The sequence below is a fragment of the Lipophrys pholis genome, assembly GCF_963383615.2.
Source record: "Lipophrys pholis genome assembly, chromosome: 9".
Lineage (NCBI taxonomy): Eukaryota > Metazoa > Chordata > Actinopteri > Blenniiformes > Blenniidae > Lipophrys > Lipophrys pholis.
In genome coordinates, this window is record NC_137639.1 from 31657493 (window position 1) to 31673991 (window position 16499).

The 16499-nt window shown below is 46.1% G+C and overlaps 2 protein-coding genes across 3 annotated transcripts; one reads left to right on the forward strand and one right to left on the reverse strand.

The window, feature by feature from the left end:
- Positions 1 to 690: 690 nt before the first annotated feature.
- Positions 691 to 8828, reverse strand: nes (nestin; the record flags this gene model as incomplete). The annotated part of the gene is made up of 4 exons (XM_080471329.1): positions 7932 to 8828; positions 6651 to 6775; positions 4641 to 4714; positions 691 to 4037 (listed from the first exon to the last, which is right to left on the reverse strand). Exons 1-4 carry the CDS (start codon positions 8766 to 8768, stop codon positions 691 to 693), a joined length of 4383 nt encoding a protein of 1460 aa, XP_080327455.1. The 5' UTR covers positions 8769 to 8828.
- A 1957-nt stretch (positions 8829 to 10785) lies between these two features.
- LOC308114288 (C-type lectin domain family 4 member G-like) lies at positions 10786 to 15959 on the forward strand. 2 transcript variants are annotated; one of them, XM_080471047.1, is made up of 6 exons: positions 10786 to 10969; positions 12324 to 12428; positions 14297 to 14470; positions 14558 to 14721; positions 15244 to 15350; positions 15508 to 15954. In XM_080471047.1, exons 1-6 carry the CDS (start codon positions 10843 to 10845, stop codon positions 15629 to 15631), a joined length of 801 nt encoding a protein of 266 aa, XP_080327173.1. In that variant the 5' UTR covers positions 10786 to 10842; the 3' UTR covers positions 15632 to 15954. The 2 variants fall into 2 exon arrangements, with proteins under 2 accessions (XP_080327173.1, XP_080327172.1); XM_080471046.1 differs by having other exon boundaries at positions 10826 to 10969; positions 14117 to 14470; positions 15508 to 15959.
- The last annotated feature ends 540 nt before the right edge of the window (positions 15960 to 16499 follow it).

Genomic DNA, 16499 nt, shown 5'->3' on the forward strand with positions numbered 1-16499 from the left:
CTTAATGTTGGGATTTTAGTAATTTTGCATAGTAAGTGTTTGATTTTGTGAAAATCGACACGCAACAACAAAGAAAAATATTAAAGTTTGGGGGCTCAACTTAGTAGTTTTATTTTGACAGTCTTCATAATAAGAATGCAAATTGGTGGTCTGTCCACTAGAATGTCCGTGTTCTACCGTTGTAAATGTTTACTGTGTGTGTGTGTGTGTGTGTGTGTGTGTGTGTGTGTGTGTGTGTGTGTGTGTGTGTGTGTGTGTGTGTGTGTGTGTGTGTGTGTGTGTGTGTGTGTGTGCTTTCATTACTAAAACTAACAACAGTGCCAACTAGTGTCCCAACAGGAAAACTACATCACTTTCATCGTTTCTGCCGTTGCTGTGTAGACGGATGTTTTTCAGAATGTTTCTGTGTAAACGTGAAACTTTGTGAAAACGAGACGAGATGTCGCTCGTTGTTATGGAACTATTTCACTCGAGAGGAAATCGGGCGGAATGTGGCTCCTGAAATTTAATGAGTTTGACGCCGCTGGTTTAAAGAAACAGGAGGAGCTTCGTGGAGGACGTTGGCACGTTGGTGGTTGGTGACTGAGGAGTGCGTCAAGGCACAGCTTTGGTTTCATAGTGGAATACAGAAAATGCTCTAATTACTTCATATCTAAAAACTGAGCTATCCTTTCACTACGCTGTGTGCCACTACTCCTCGGATGACCACGATTCACCGTCGACCTCAGACTCCTCGGAGTGAACCGGTTCCCCCTCTACAACATTTCTACACAGCACCTGTTTCACTTCTGCGGTTGTCTCTTTCTCATCCCTTGTAGCCGCCTGTGGTTCAGGCAAATCTGTCTCAGCTTCGGAGTTTCCATTAACCACATTCTGGTTCTCAGAACTTCCCCAGATCATGTTGCCGGCAAATCCTGTATTCTGGTTCGTGAGTTTAGCAGCTGTGTTGTCTTCTGGTTGAAATGTAGCTGCGCCTTCCAGTGAGGTCACCCAGAAGTCGCTCTTCACACCAGAGGGGAAGAAATCACTCAGTTTGCTCTCTGTTGCATCTTTCAACACGAAAATGTCCTGTTGGCCTGGCAGGCGGCCAGGGGAAGTCTCCAGAGGCTCGTCTTGATGTGTCTCTGTGCTCTCATCATATGATCTGGCCTCAAGGTAACGTTTTTGACCTGATATTTCCTGGTCCTGGATTTCACAGTCTTTGGTTGGGTTCTCTAGGACTTCCCATTCCTCTGTTTCTGGAGCTTCAGGGAAATCCTCAAAGTCTCCCACATCCTCGGTTTGATGTTCTTCAGACTTCTTGAACGCCTCCATGAGAATGTCCTCCGGACAATCCGCAGCGTCCTCAAGTGGTTTGTCTTGAGCCTCCTTGGATTTGTCCTGTAAGTGATCTGACTGAGAGTCAAAGCTGCTGGAGAGCTCTGGAGCTTCCTCTCCTGGCTGATCTTTAGACCTTCGTAATGCTGCTTCCATGAAGTCGTCTACTGGAGACTGTTGCAGGAAACCAAACAGGTTCTCACCACTTGCAGCTTCTTCAACCAGCTGGTCCTGAGACTCTTCGGACGCTTCTGATTGGTCGTACGGTGGAGATTTCTGCAGGATGCTCGAATGCTCCTGACAATCCTCAGCATCGTCGCCTGGCTCACATTGACTCTTTGGAGCTGCTTCATCCAGTTGAGTCAGTTGCAAGCTGTTGCCGGGAGCCTCCTGACAATCTGCAGCCTCACACAGTTGCTCTCGAGTCTCCTTAGAGACTTCTGTCAACATTTCAAGTTGAGATTGCTGCAGGTTGCCAGAAATTGTTTTTACAGCCTCAACTTGTTCTCCATGGGCGTCAATGGATGCTTCTAGTAAACCATCGGGCGGAGATTGTTGCAGGTTGCTAGAAAGCTCCTGAATGTCAGCAACGTCCTCAACTGGTTGATCTGGACACGTTTTGGAGGCTTCCATCGTATCATCAAGTTGAGGCTGTTGCAGTTTGTGGGAAAGTTCCTGAGAGCCTGGTACTTGAGACTCTTTGGATGTTTCTGCAATGTTGCCTGGTTGAGCCTGTTGCAGGTTGCCATAAATCTCCTGGTAATGTTCAACATCTTGAGCTGATTCTTCTTGAGACTCTTGAGATTCTTCCACATCGTCTAGTTGAGGCTGTTGCAGTTTGTCAGAAATCTCCTGGTGACGTTTAACCAGATCTTCATGAGAGACTTTGGTTGCAGTCAAAATTGTCTCTTTCTCCTCAGTGCGATCTGCCGCATCCGCCTTCTTTTTCTGATCCATTGCTATCGGCAACAGACACTTTGAATCCTCGTACGGTACAAGGCCTTTATTTTCACTCTCTTCACTCTGCACACTGTGCCTGCACTCTGTCTTTGTTTCTTTGGCCTCTTCGGGCTTCGTGACTTCCTGAGCGTTCGACTCCATCAGATCCAGCGTTTTCTCCCTGACCTCCCTCTCTGCAAAGTGAGCACTGTAACTGTCTGTGGTCAAACACGCTAGTTCCTGTTCTACTTGTCTATCTGTTTCTAATTCCTCATCATGGTCTATATTAATCGGCTTTATTAGTGTCTCAGTTTCCCCTTCTGAGTGTTTCTCATTTTCTTTGGCCTTGTGTTCTGCATTTCCTGCATCACCCGCAGGTCTCAGGTGCTCGCTTGCAGCTGAATCATGACCAACATCCATCTCTTCAGTTTGGATGTATGCAAGACTATATGGCTCGTCGATCATTTCCCCTTCAATCTCCTCACACAGATCTTCCATCGTTCCAAATTTCTTTGCCTTGTCTTCGGTCCACGTTCCCATTCCCACCTCTTTGGCCCTCCGGTCCTGTTCGCCTTCGCTCGACTCGCTCTCGTCCATGTGAGTGTTGGCGTCGGTCTCGTCGCTCTTGTATCGGATCAGAGGACGAGTGTCGGCAAGAGTGTTGTCCTGAGCGTAGCTGTCACTTTCCAGCTCTGTCCTCCAGGACACAGAGACATTTTGAGAGTCATCTTCATCTTCTTCATCTTCATCAGACACTCTATCAGGACGCTCTCTCTCCAGCACAGTTTGCTGTTCGTCATCCACTTGCCTTGAAACCATCAGTGAAGAAGCCATGCTGTCTTCCTGGTGCACATCCATTCGTTGCCTGAATTCTCCTTTTTTATGCTCTGATATATCTTCCTCTGGTTCGGCGTGTTGTCTTTCTCCCTCATCACTTTTTATTCCCTCACGAGTCCTCAGGTTGACTTTTCTTTCGATCACACTGTCCCAGGTGTCCATCTCTTCTCCATCAGGGTACAGCTTATCATCAGCATCCGTTTGGCTTCTTCCCACTGTAGAACTTCTTAACATTGGTCTGATCTCAGCCACCTTTTCATCCAAGTTAAACTCTGTCACGATTTCCTCCGACACACATTCAGACTCTGGACTGCTTGTCTTGGACTCGCTCTTCGGCTCGAGCATCGCCTCGGTTTCAGAGTCTGAGTAATCGTCTCGCTTGTTCTCTCTGGGTTTGTTCGCCCACGTGTCCACTGAAGCATTTATCCGAAGCGCATCTTCCTCTTCAGCCGCCGCCTGAAAATACACTTTCTTAGATTTGCCTAAGACGCCACAGTGGTCGTCTGTAGCTCCGACATGCGATGGCGTGATACTGGGAGTAAACTGAAGATAATCATCATTAAAAGACGGCTCACTGCTGAGGAAAGACTCGACCTGATGACTGACGACTGATTCAACAACTGGCGTTTCCACTGGAGGCCCAGCTTTGTTCTGGAGCTCTTCCACTTCTCTGCTACCTGCTGGAGACTCCTGCTCATCGGAGGCTGACGGCGGTTCAGCATGTGTGACTTTCTCATGAACCTCCTGTGGTCGGAAACTTTCCACCGCTCCGCCCTGCAGTATTTTTGGAGAAGAGGTTTCTCGTGTTTTTGCTACTGGAACTGCAGGTTTCCTGCAGCAGAGCGGTGCTACACTTGTCATGGCAGATTGGAAGGGAGTTGTCTTGTGGCGACCAGACAGTATCTGGTGGTTCATTTTAACCCCTCGAGGGCTGAAAACTGCATCTGTGGAGAAGAAGAAGAGCAGAGCTCATAAATATACAATGAACTGAGCTATCCTGAAATAATGATTATTTGTACTGATGCCGCCTAAACACGTGGCCTTAATCACTGAGATAATCTCTTACAATATTCTATATCTTCAGGTATTTATTTACACCAAACAAGACATTGATTGGTGTGTGAGGAAAAACAGGGAGAACCCTAATCAGCGAAGCTTACTGCGTGTCTTCTGAATGGCGTTTGGACACTAATAGTAAGATATTGATCGTTTTTCTTCCTTTCACTGCTGTCTAATATACTGGAAAGAAAAGCCATATGACTCCATAACCTTTTGGGACTCTCAGCTGGGTTACATTACAGGATCCTAAGTGCCTACCTCAGCCCCCTCAACCCCCCCCCCCCATCCCACCCCCACCCCCATCACTGCCAGTCAGACTAATGTAATTGCTAATTCTATTAAAAATGTCCCCCACTCTTAGGGCCTTTTACTTAGTCTCAGTGAAGCCTTGCCTGTAGAAAGGAGGACTATTAAAGCAGCAACCCAGTGATTTTATATGACATATTGTGAAGTGGATGCAGTGTCGAGGTAGTAACTTGTTTAATCACCTGCAGTGGAAGTGATCTTTGGTTGGTTTAACCTACGGACGGCCCCCCCGAATCCTTCGCCATCCAACAAGGCTCTGCAGAGACAAACAGGAGAAGATGTCTTTATCTAATTGGAACATTGACGTGGTGTACTTCAGAAGCCCCGATGGACGGATTGCAGGCGTGGAGACGAGGGGACGGAGACTTTTGCTGCTCTTGAGTTGCAGGAACCGAGCGAAGGCTGTTGTTATGGTAATGAGTAAAATGTCTGGCCATTGAGGAGCCATCTGCAGTGAACACACACACACACACACACACACACACACACACACACACACACACACACACACACACACACACACACACACACACACACACACACACACACACACACACACACACACACACACACACACACACACACACACACACACACACACACACACGACAGCAGATATTACAAGCAGCCCATGCAGCACTAATGCCACTGTTTCCATTCAAGCATGTGGAGCCCAGCAGCCTCCGTCCCAAAACACCGTGAGATGATTAGCTGCATGTTTCAACAGACAGAGAACTTTAAGCAGCGTTCTCAAAATGCATTCCATCCTGGTTTGTGGGGAATGACATTGAAAAGTGCGCTATGGTTGAGCCCGACCCCCTCCTGCTCCACAGCGCCGTCACTCTAGACTCTGACCACTCAGACCCTGGTTGCCTCTCGCTACGGGGCCAGGGTCAATATTTTGAGGAGGAGAAGAGACGGAGGAAGGAGACGCCGCTATAGAGCTTGAGAAAGGATAGGTTACAACCGCTTCAATGAATTGACCTTTTAGTTCAGACTCCTGCTCCGACTGCAGACAGGCCTCCACTAGTCCGTCTGGCAATGATGGGGGTCAGTTTTATCTGCTCCGTTACGTCGCCTCGTTCAGTCAGACTAATCACCTACGTCATGGTAATCATGGTACGGCTGGTTGCATATGGAGTTACACCAAGTAACTCGTCAAGTTAATGTGGGTTCAATTTATCAATAAGACAACTGATTTTACTATTAATCTATAAAGTCAGTATTTTCAGAAACTGTTCAATCCAATCTAATGAAAGAGTCCTTAAGAAATATATTATTGAAACTACAATTATTGCATTAAATCACATTCTGGTTAAGGTTTTAAAAAAACGTTGTGTATATATAGTTTAGTTCTTGCTTTACCTTTTAGTTAATTATGAATTAACAAAGTAAGCTTCTCATTGTGCAATGTGAAGGTCTTTTTTATCTGTATATATGGCAAATAAACATGTTGAATTGAACCTTGAAATAAATGCAGTCATTCAAGTAAACGACACTTTAGCTGACAGATGATGCAGTTTTCATGGCGCAGCAGTCCCCAGGTTAAACTTTAGAGTAGGAATAAAATTCAGTGAATAAAACAGTGTATTCTTAAAAATATGGGAAATAGTAAAAAGGACCAATGAACCAGGAAGAATTGTCACATATGCTTTTTTTTTTTTTTTTAAAGAAGTCAGCTGAAATGCTGAATTCAATCATCATCTGTTCCTCGGATCATCTTCTTCTCTGTTGCTTTATTTTACAATAACAACATAAAGCAAAGCTTCTTTTCCACGGCAGTGTGACTGACAGTGAAAGTGTCAGAAGTGGGAAAATCAATGGCTGACTCCTCAAAACTGAGAACTTATCCTGGTAAAACAACTGCGTAATGATGAATGATAATTCCCAAAACTATAATAAAAGTCTGTTATTTGTTCGCATCACGATCTGTTTGGGTGACAAGGGACTATGTGAGTAAATCCAACACTTTAAAGGAATTAGGATTAACATATTGTATTAATGTGTGCACACCGGTACAAAAGTAAAACCTGTTCGCAGTAACTGCATTTTTCTTTTATTTAATTAAACATCCAAACCTTCTTTGTCACATATAATCTGCCTTTAATATGATATTATGTCACATAATTTGTACCAGGAGCCTCTGGAGGAACATTTCTTGAAGAGAATAGTCCACTTCCTGTCGATGATACCTGTATGTTGCTACTTCCAGACCCAGAGACGTCTTCCTCTGCAGCAGGCCGCGGTTCTCCAGGATGAGACGATCGATCTGATGGCCAATCTGCTCTTTCTCCGCCTCCAGGCCCTCCAAGTGCTCCTGCCAGAGAGGAAGAGGAAGAGGAAGAGGGAGAGGAAGAGGAAGAAGAAGAAGAAGAAGAAGAAGAGGAAGAAGAAGAAGAAGAGGTATATTAGGTAAAAATAGCCCGTCATTGTTCCACTGCTGGATCCTCTGTTTTTCATTCAGGTGTTAAAATGAGACAAAATCGTTGTTTTATAATCGTGTGTGTGTGTGTGTGTGTGTGTGTGTGTGTGTGTGTGTGTGTGTGTGTGTGTGTGTGTGTGTGTGTGTGTGTGTGTGTGTGTGCTTTCAGTACTAAAACGTCGTTGTACAAAAGCATAACTTTTCTGAAACAGAAACATAAAAAAAGATGCGTTTTCACGTGAAACGCCGCGTCAACGGCACCTAAGAGACGCGGTAAAGTGTTTGGTTTGGCTGCTTCACCCTTCAGCCCTCAGGGTGACCCTGAACTAATCCCAACAGCCCAAACCTATAAATATGGAGCACCCAGTCCCTTTCACACCCAAATGCTTTCATTCCATCGGGATATTGAATGAGCGCACTAAAGCAGCAAAGCCCGAGGGAAAAACTCACAAATGCCCCTTAAATATTCCAGACAGGCATCCTGCAGAACAGAAGACATACACTTCAGTAGACGTGTGAGATCTTGTTTGATACTTGACCAGTCCAATGAGCCCAGTCATAGATGTGTCTCCACTTCAGTTGGTCATGCAGCTGCTGGTTTTCACATTCCTCTGAGCTTTGTCAGGCCGTTTTTTTAGACCGAGCTTACTTGTGAAAAGTTAAGCGATGACAAAGACAACAACTATTGTGACAGATTGCACCCTCCCTGAGCAACTGTGGCTGACGGAGTGAAGGGTTTCCTCGTGAGTCAAGAGTGGCTCGGGTGCCTAAATGTTCAGTTTTAACAAAGGAGATATTCAAATTAGAGGATTTAATCAATGAGCACTAAAAGAAATAGTCCAATATTAACGCTACAGCAGTTGATGCAAAATGCACAAAAGAAATTGATCTGATTGAGCTGGCAAGATGAGAAGAAGTGAGAAGAATTCTCCAAGGTTGATCTTTGTGATAAAACCTCGTTGAATCTGTAAAGAAAATATATGCAAGTGCTTGTTTAGCTGCCAGAGTACCAGAGCGCCCTCACAGGATCACCTCCCATTCATGGACTCACCTGGAGCTGCCCGATCTCCTGCTGGTGTACGCCGCTCTGCTGGGCTGCAGCTTTCTCCAGATGTTGCCGGACCTCCTGGGCAGATGTGATCTCCTTCTCCAAGGCCTGGAGCTTCAGCTGGCTCTCGTGCCTCTCCTGCCCCACGTGGGTCAATCGGCCCCGGGCCTGGTGGAGCGACTCCTCCAGCCGAGCCAACTGCCCCTGATGGGCCTCTGCTGCCTCCTGCCAGGCTCTGGCTGCCCGGCGTGAGAACTCCTGCCCCAGCTGGAGCAGGTTGGGGGTCTGCTCTGCTCTCTGGGCCGGAGTGTGAGGCGGTGTGACTCTGGCGCCGGTCAGTTCGGCCTCCAGTCGAGCCACGTCGTCCTGGTGGGTTTGAACCAGGAGCCTCATCTGGTGCTCAAGGTGAGCCGCCCGCTCTCTCAGCCACACCTGAGCCCTCTGCTCTTCTTCCAGCTCCTTGCGGCTCTGCTCCAGCTTCGCCTTGGCCGTCACCTTGGCCTGAGCCTCCCACTGCTGCCGCAGGTCCAGAGCCTGAAGCTCCTCGGCCATCTCGCCGACCTCCAGCTCTGTGACGAGCCTGTCCCTCCACGCCGCCTCCACCTCCAGCCTCGCTCGCTGCAGCTCCTCCTCCAGGCTCCTCCGGAGCGTCCCGGCTCCCTGGCTGCTGCGTCTCACCGCCTGGATTTCCTTTGCCAGCAGGGCGTTCTCCTCCTCCAGGAGTTTGACCCGGTTCAAGTAGGCCTCAAGGCGTCGGTTCAGGTGGAGCATCTGCTGTTTCTCCTCGGTTCCTCCCAGGTGCTCCCGGCGGACGGCTCTGTGCTCACCGGGAAACTCCATGTTGGGTCAGGGCTGGCAGACGGTGGGATCTCCTGTCCAGGCCTGAGTCGGAGTGTGTGTGAGGCTCCAGAGAGGCTGAGGGAGGGAGTCCTAATGAAGGGGCCGGACACATGGAGAGGAGGGGAGGAGGGATGGAGAGGAGGGGAGGAGGGATGGAGAGGAGAGGAGGGGAGGAGGGATGGAGAGGAGGGGAGGAGGGATGGAGAGGAGAGGAGGAGGGATGGACGAGAGAGGAAGGAGGGGATAGAGAGAGAGTGAAGGACACAATGTTGAACAAGAGATGAGATTAGATGAGGTGGAGGGGAGGGGAGGGGAGGAGTGCAGGGCTGGAATAGATGAGAAAGGGCAGCTGGATTCAGTGATGTCATTTCCAAGGTTAACTCTTTCACTGCTGCCACTTTCTCCAGGAAACAGTCCGGATGCTGCTGATCAACTCACATCGGATTAAGCCTGAATTGTTGCATGAATGAAATTAGAAAACCAGGATGCAAAACCGCTAATATCTAACGGCTGTTTTTAGGTTTGTTAGAGCCCGATATATAACAACAACCCAAATTGTTATGAAAGATAATGCAATAAAACCCAAAACGTAATAACTGGTCAATAATGTAAAAAGATTTAAGAAGAATTTAAATATGATCTTAATGTGTTTATTGCTCAAACATTATTTGTACTGATGATTGGAGAAATAAATTCCAGATTATACAGAAGGCTATAAATGTTGGTCAACAGCGTATCTATATGTAGATATACGTATAAACAAATAGTCCAAACCTTTAGAAGTCATGATTTCAGTTTGATTCAAGTCGAAGCAGTTCAAGTCCAATCAATGAAATCATCGTCTCACTTTATGAAGTGATAAAATGATTTCAAAATAAGGGGGAAAATATATTTGCTCCATAATGTAATATTAAAAAGTGTTTACCTTTTGGGCTCAGTGTCTTGTTACAGTATTGGCCTGTTATTACATTGGGGGAGACCCCAGCGAACCACCCCAGAGAGCCACGCCCCCGCCCAGAAAGCACCAGATGGAGAATGCAGAGAGGAATCCCCCCCAGGCAAGAGGAGCCCACAAGAGAAGGATAAAGGGCACAGGGCCCCAGGCCCCGACCCAAGCCGCCAAGCCGAGAAAAGGCCGGAGCAGGGCCCCCGGGCCGAGCGGGCCGAGAGCCCCCCCAACCTCGGCACGAGGCCCGCCGCACCCCCGGGAGCCGGCCAACCAAGTTGGATTGTTATTACGGTGACTGTCAAAATAAAACTACCAAGTTGGATTGTTATTACGGTGACTGTCAAATAAAAGTACCAAGTCCCAGGAGAATATGATCTGCGAGTCATGACACTCTGGAGGAAACTTTGTTCTGATTGGCTCTACTGAGCATGTGCAGAACTACTGTTTACTACAGTCATGATGTGCACACGCAGTACCAACACGTCGCTGTCAACAAAGAGGCGGAGCCTGAGCGTTTCCACTAAGCGTCGCTTTCACCCGTCTACACGGAGATGAAGCGTTTTCGAAAGGTTCCACCTTGGGAGCTGTTTTTCAAAATGTTGTGTTTTCAGAGGCTTGGAGGACCGTTGTCGTGGAAACGAGCCCTCAGATTGTGGCGTACAAGAGACTCACAAAACTGCAATTTACTCGATGAACATAAGTGCAGCTGTGAAGATGGATTAAAGCAGAATAAAATCATGGTTAGTAAATTTCCAACCTGTGGAGTGTTTAGTAGGTAGTAGTTGACAGCAGGTCAACTATCATGATTCATACGAGTTTTAAAACCAGACACAATTTCAAAACGTCGCCTTGTGGTTTTAATGTCTCGAGAAAAACTTCCCAATGACACAATACACGTTTTACGAGGAGATATATGTAAGGTCGTAAGAAAAGAAGGCAACCTGTATTAAAATGAGTTCACGTGAGCCCCGTTCTGAATGCAAACAACATTCCCAGTGGAAAGCAGAAGTTGGTGACTGGAAAACCAAACCCAGCAGAGGAAACTACCACTTCTCTTATTATGACTCCACAATAAGAGAGACGAGTCTCGTGGCCCGGCGGCGTTGAGTTCTGCAGAGAGACGAGATGCGTGAGGAGGAGGTGAACTACGCTACGGTCGTCTTCAGGAACAACAACCAGAGAACCGTGGAAACTGTGTCTGATGAAGTGAAGGTGCAAAACCAACCCAGCACACACACGTCTGACAGTCAAGGTGAGTCGTTCGGTTTCACTGCAGTTAATGGGAGAGCAACTTTATTAACAAGTGCGTGTGTGTGTGTGTGTGTGTGTGTGTGTGTGTGTGTGTGTGTGTGTGTGCGTGCGTGTGTGTGTGTGGTTCTTTACCTCTTCCTCTCTGAAATGCCCTTTTTGTTTACTTAGTCATGTTACTGATCTATTGCCAAGTAACCTTCAACCCGACTGTCTCAATATTCTGGGAAATGTCATATTTCACATTAAATTCAATATTTTTTTATGGAAACGTATAAAACAAAACCATCAGGTTCATCTTGGTGATCTGGAACTACAGGTCACTGAAGTATTTTCTGTGTTTGGTTTAATGGGCTCATATTATGCAAAATTCACTTTCTAATCGTCTCCATACCTGGACTGACGTCCCAGAAGTGAAGACAGTCTGTCCTCTCTGTCCCTGGCTTGTTCCAGGTTTTAAAAAGTGTGTTGCTCCAAGCAGCCAATCAGAGATCAAACCCTATATAGTGTCATCGGGGGTTTAGCCAATCCCAATCAAGGTAGGCCCTCCCTTTGACTGCTCCCACAATGAGGCAGCTCTGCTCTGGCACATGGCACCACGAGAGGAAGTACTTCCTCCTCTTCCCAAGATGGGCATGTGTGGGCGGAGCCAGTCCAGCTCACACAGACACAGCAGATTCTGAATGTAGCTCCTATGATCCAATATTCAAATGAGGAAAATCAAGGAGGAGCTAGAAACTTAGAATACTGAAGGTTTCTGGACCGACCAGACCAGGAGGAGGAGGAGAACAGGAGGAGGAGGAGGTGAAGAGGAGGAGGAGGAGGAGGAGGAGGAGGAGGAGGAGGAGGAGAACAGGAGGAGGAGGAGGAGGTGAACAGGAGGAGGAGGATGAGTAGGAGAACAGGAGGAGGAGGTGAAGAGGAGGAAGAGAACAGGAGGAGGAGGAGAACAGGAGGAGGAGAACAGGAGGAGGTGAACAGGAGGAGGTGGAGGAACAGGAAGAGGTGAACAGGAGGAACAGGAGGAGGAGGAGAACAGGAGGAGAAGGTGAACAGGAGGAACAGGAGGAGGAGGAGAACAGGAGGAGGAGGAGGAGGAGAACAGGAGGAGAAGGTGAACAGGAGGAGGAGAACAGGAGGAGGTGAACAGGAGGAGGAGGAGAACAGGAGGAGGAGGAGGAGGAGAACAGGAGGAGGAGGACAGGAGAACTTTAAATCCAAACATCAGAAACATAAAGGTATTATCGATATTATTAATTAATGAAATGAATGAAAAAGATTTAGGAAATAACTTTGGACTCATTATTTCTCCACTCGGTTGTTAAAGTCCTGAACTCGTCTTTGTTCTTCATCCTCAGACAAACAAGAAGACGAACTACGTCACAGATTTCGGATTCTGGCCTGTTGTTTAGGAAACCTTTGTGCCATTTTACTTTTGGTCATAATCGGAATCGTTGTGTACAGTGAGTATATCCTTAATTATTCCTTTTTTTACTATATATGAGTTAATAGAAAATAGCCTCCATCTTTGGTTGAACATGTAGAATCATGTTGTATTAAATATTTCACAACGATGATTTGATATCGCTTTTTTTTTCAGTTGTAAAAAAAACCTTCAGGCATGAGTTTAAGTTTCTAATCTGTTTAATTCGAATTACAGTTAGAATCTCAGTTTTGGCCCGAACGGCTTTGCAAACATCCGACCTCGTGTTTAAGCAACGCTTCAGTTCCGCAGGTTAAAAATCCCTTTGTGAAACAGAAATGCGTCAGTAGTGATTTCTCAATCTACGTCGGTTCAACGACAGCAGGAAGAAAGTGACTGTATTATCGAGCCGATGCAGGTCCTCCTGTTGTGAACGAGTGTACAACTGTTTTCCTCTTTAAGTTCGACTCACTCAAACCTTCCAGATGTTTTCAAGACGTTTCAGATGTTTGTGTTTTCTGTGTGATTCAGTGGATTCAGTTGTGTTTCGTAAAGGAGCGTCTCCATGTTATAAATGAGCTTCAGATGTCAGAGAAACCCAGAGTGCAGTTTGAGGGATGACTGGAGATGATTCGCTCCACTTCTGCTCCGTATATGACGTCTTTTATTTTGAAGGATGACTTGATTCAAGAAGGAGAAAACAAACGTTATCCAGTTCGAGCTGCCAGTTTTTCAGACTGAGCCTCATATATTTAACATTAAACTCACTCTCTCACTCTTGCTTGAATGACGATTCTCATTAAAACCAGTTGAGCTCCACAGCTAATACTTTAGCTTTCCTGATGTGTATCAAACTTTCCAGAATATCGAGCTTTGTTTATTCAGTTGTTTGGCTGATTATGCAACTTACACAAAGAAGCAACTTACATAAATATCTCAAATTATACCGGTACATACCATCTGGGACACTAAAAGCTGCTCCAGTAAAACACTGAGAGCCAATCAGAACAAAGTGTCCAGAGTGTCATGACTCCCAGTCCATATTCTCCTGGACTTGGTACTCTTATTTTGACAGTCACCGTATTAACAATCCAACTTGGTGGTCTGTCCACTAGAATGTTCGTGTTCTTCTGTTAATGTTTAGAGCTGTGTGTGTGTGTGTGTGTGTGTGTGTGTGTGTGTGCGTGTGTGTGTGTGTGTGTGTGTGTGTGTGTGTGTGTGTGTGTGTGTGTTTTCAGTACTAAAACTAACAGCAAATGCCAACTAGTGGCTCGACATGCAAACTACATCATTTTCAAAATGTTGCAAAAGTAAACACAAAACTTTTCTGGGACAAAAACAAAAATTGGTTGTGGAGTTTTGTTGTTGATACTAATGTTGAATGAGGATATTGAGGTTTGAGTACGGAGGCTACAGGAAAGGCGTCGTGCTGTTAGGAGAACAATTTCTAACTAAAGTGCCCCTGGTGGACAGCTTGAGAATAGCACATACTACCAGTTGACTTCTTTGTCATTTTTACTTGTTGTGAAGGATTCCAAAGATCATATGTTCATATGTTGTGAGGCAATGAGGACAAGGTAGGCCTGTTGAAACCACTTCCTCTTCTGGCTTCCTCAGAAATTGCGCCTTGCATATAAGATAAGATATCCCTTTATTTATATGTATAAATATATGACCAGTGAAATTGATTAAAAAGTGTGTTGAAGAAGTCAACTTTTCATCTTGCAGTTTCTTCACTAAGAGAGCAATATGACAAAATGCAAGCAGACCAAATGTATCTCCGGGCTGAGAATGAAAACCTGACAGCGCTGCAGCACAGCCTCGGGTCAGAAAACCAGAACCTGAGGAGAGACAAGGACGCCATGACTGTCCTGACGGCCAACCTGACACAGGCCTCTGCTGTCTTAGAGCGCAGCGTCACAAACCTGACTGCTGAGGTCCACACCCTCACCGAACGAAACATGGAGCTGGAGGCCGAGAAGAAGAACCTCACGGGAAAACTACAAGAGGTGGAGGAAGGGGGGCGCAGACTGAACATCAGCAGAGCTCAGTGGTCCATTGATGAGTACTGTGGTAGAGGAGGTATGTCCAGATGTCCTGACTGGAGAAAGAACTGACTTCATTTGATAGTTGCAGTTTGTGTTTATCAGCTGGTCTCTGTACTTTCAGGACAACGTTGTCAGTCTTGTCAGGAGGGTTGGAAACTCTTTCAATCCCATTGCTATGCAAGTAACAATCCTTCTGAAGCTAAACGTCAAACTTGGGAAGAAGCTCGAGAAGACTGCAGAGGGAAAATTTCAGATTTGGTGGTTATAAATAACGATGAAGAGAAGGTAAAACTTAAACTTCAGTAAATTATATGACTTCCTCCAAAACCTGTTTATCCATCTGAGAAATAAAATAACCTTTTCTGCAGATTTGAACATGTCCTCTCTCTCTCTCTCTCTCTCCCTCCCTCCCTCTCTCTCTCTCTCCCTCTCTCTCTCTCTCTCTCTCTCTCTCTCTCCCTCCCTCCCTCCCTCCCTCCCTCCCTCCCTCCCCTCCCTCCCTCCCTCCCTCTCTCTCTCTCTCTCTCTCCCTCCCTCTCTCTCTCTCCCTCTCTCTCTCTCTCTCTCTCTCTCTCCCTCTCCCTCTCCCTCCCTCCCTCCCTCCCTCCCTCCCTCCCTCCCTCCCTCTCTCTCTCCCTCTCTCTCTCTCTCTCTCTCCCTCCCTCTCTCTCTCTCCCTCTCTCTCTCTCTCTCTCTCTCTCTCCCTCTCCCTCTCCCTCCCTCCCTCCCTCCCTCCCTCCCTCCCTCCCTCTCTCTCTCTCTCTCTCCTCTCTCTCTCTCTCTCTCTCTCTCTCTCTCTCTCTCCAGTTGCAGGTCAGTGACCTCAGCTGGGACAGTTTGACAGACAAAGGATACTGGATTGGTCTGAGGGTCATGAATGGGACTTGGAAGTGGGTCGATGGGACGACTGAGCGGTAAAACTTGGAGATTATTTGAGAATCACTATCCTTCCACTTGAGCTGTGTTGTAGATAACACATCATAACTGAGGACTATGTGTCGGCTACGATTAATAAAGTGTGATAAGGTTCCAGAGCTGCTCAGTTTCACTTGCTTTTCTTTTTATTCTCAGTTCCTGGAATCAAGAACCTGTGGAAGGTCGATGTGCCATTTCTGTTCAAACCATGAGATGGGAATCAGTGAGCTGTGACCGAAGGATGCAATGGATCTGTGAAAAGAAGGGTTTATCTGTTTAAACGCTGGACCGAGTACAGACATCACATACTCACACCTACCAGAACCAAAGATAATAACTTTTAATTCAATCCCTTTAGTTCCATTAATACTATTAGAGCTTTTGTGTGTGTTTTTATGTTAAGCTGTTTGTCCACCAGAGGACGCTGCAATCCTTCTTAAACTGTTCACTGTTTTATTTTTCCATTGGTGCATTATGTTCGTTAAATCCTGCTGTTGAACTTCCTTTGTGTCTGAAATCAGATTGTATTTCCTGTTGAGGTAAATGAATGTGTTCCATTGATTGCTCTTTGAATGAAATAATAAATCATTGCTACTTTTACTGAAGTTGAGGACTCGCAGAGTATTTGTCCTACGATGGACTGGTGACCCGTCCAGGGTGCATCCCGCCCTCGCCCAGCGGCGCCAGTGACCTGTGACCCTGCACAGGGTTAAGCAGTAGAAGATGAATTCCTGTTGAGCAGAAATTATACCTCCACAGTTGTTCTCATGTGGCTCACTCTCATCGAGACCAGTAAGTACCTCATGGTTCCAACTTGGACATAAACAAATAAGCAGACTTGAACTGAATTTAGTGCAGGCGTGTATTGTTATCGCAATACACACAATTGCACTTCTTTGTGTATCATGATGTTTTTAAAAGTGAACATGGGCCCTTTTCTACTTGACTTGCTGCCGCTCAGAATGTCTGAGAACTTGATAAAATATTATAAGACACATGTTGAGTTATTTAAAAAGAAGAAGAAGAAGAAGAAGAAGAAGAAGAAGAAGAAGAAGAAGAAGAAGAAGAAGAAGAAGAAGAAGAAGAAGAAGAAGAAGAAGAAGAAGAAGAAGAAGAAGAAGAAGAAGAAGAAGAAAGGAGAAACAGAA

Excerpts from the sequence above, each read along its gene's own strand:
- LOC308114288 (XM_080471046.1), top strand. The coding sequence starts at position 10,843 with ATGCGTGAGGAGGAGGTGAACTACGCTACGGTCGTCTTCAGGAACAAC. Across the intron at positions 14,471-14,557 it reads TGAGTACTGTGGTAGAGGAG|GACAACGTTGTCAGTCTTGT; the intron begins GTATGTCCAGAT and ends CTGTACTTTCAG. Across the intron at positions 14,722-15,243 it reads TAAATAACGATGAAGAGAAG|TTGCAGGTCAGTGACCTCAG; the intron begins GTAAAACTTAAA and ends CTCTCTCTCCAG.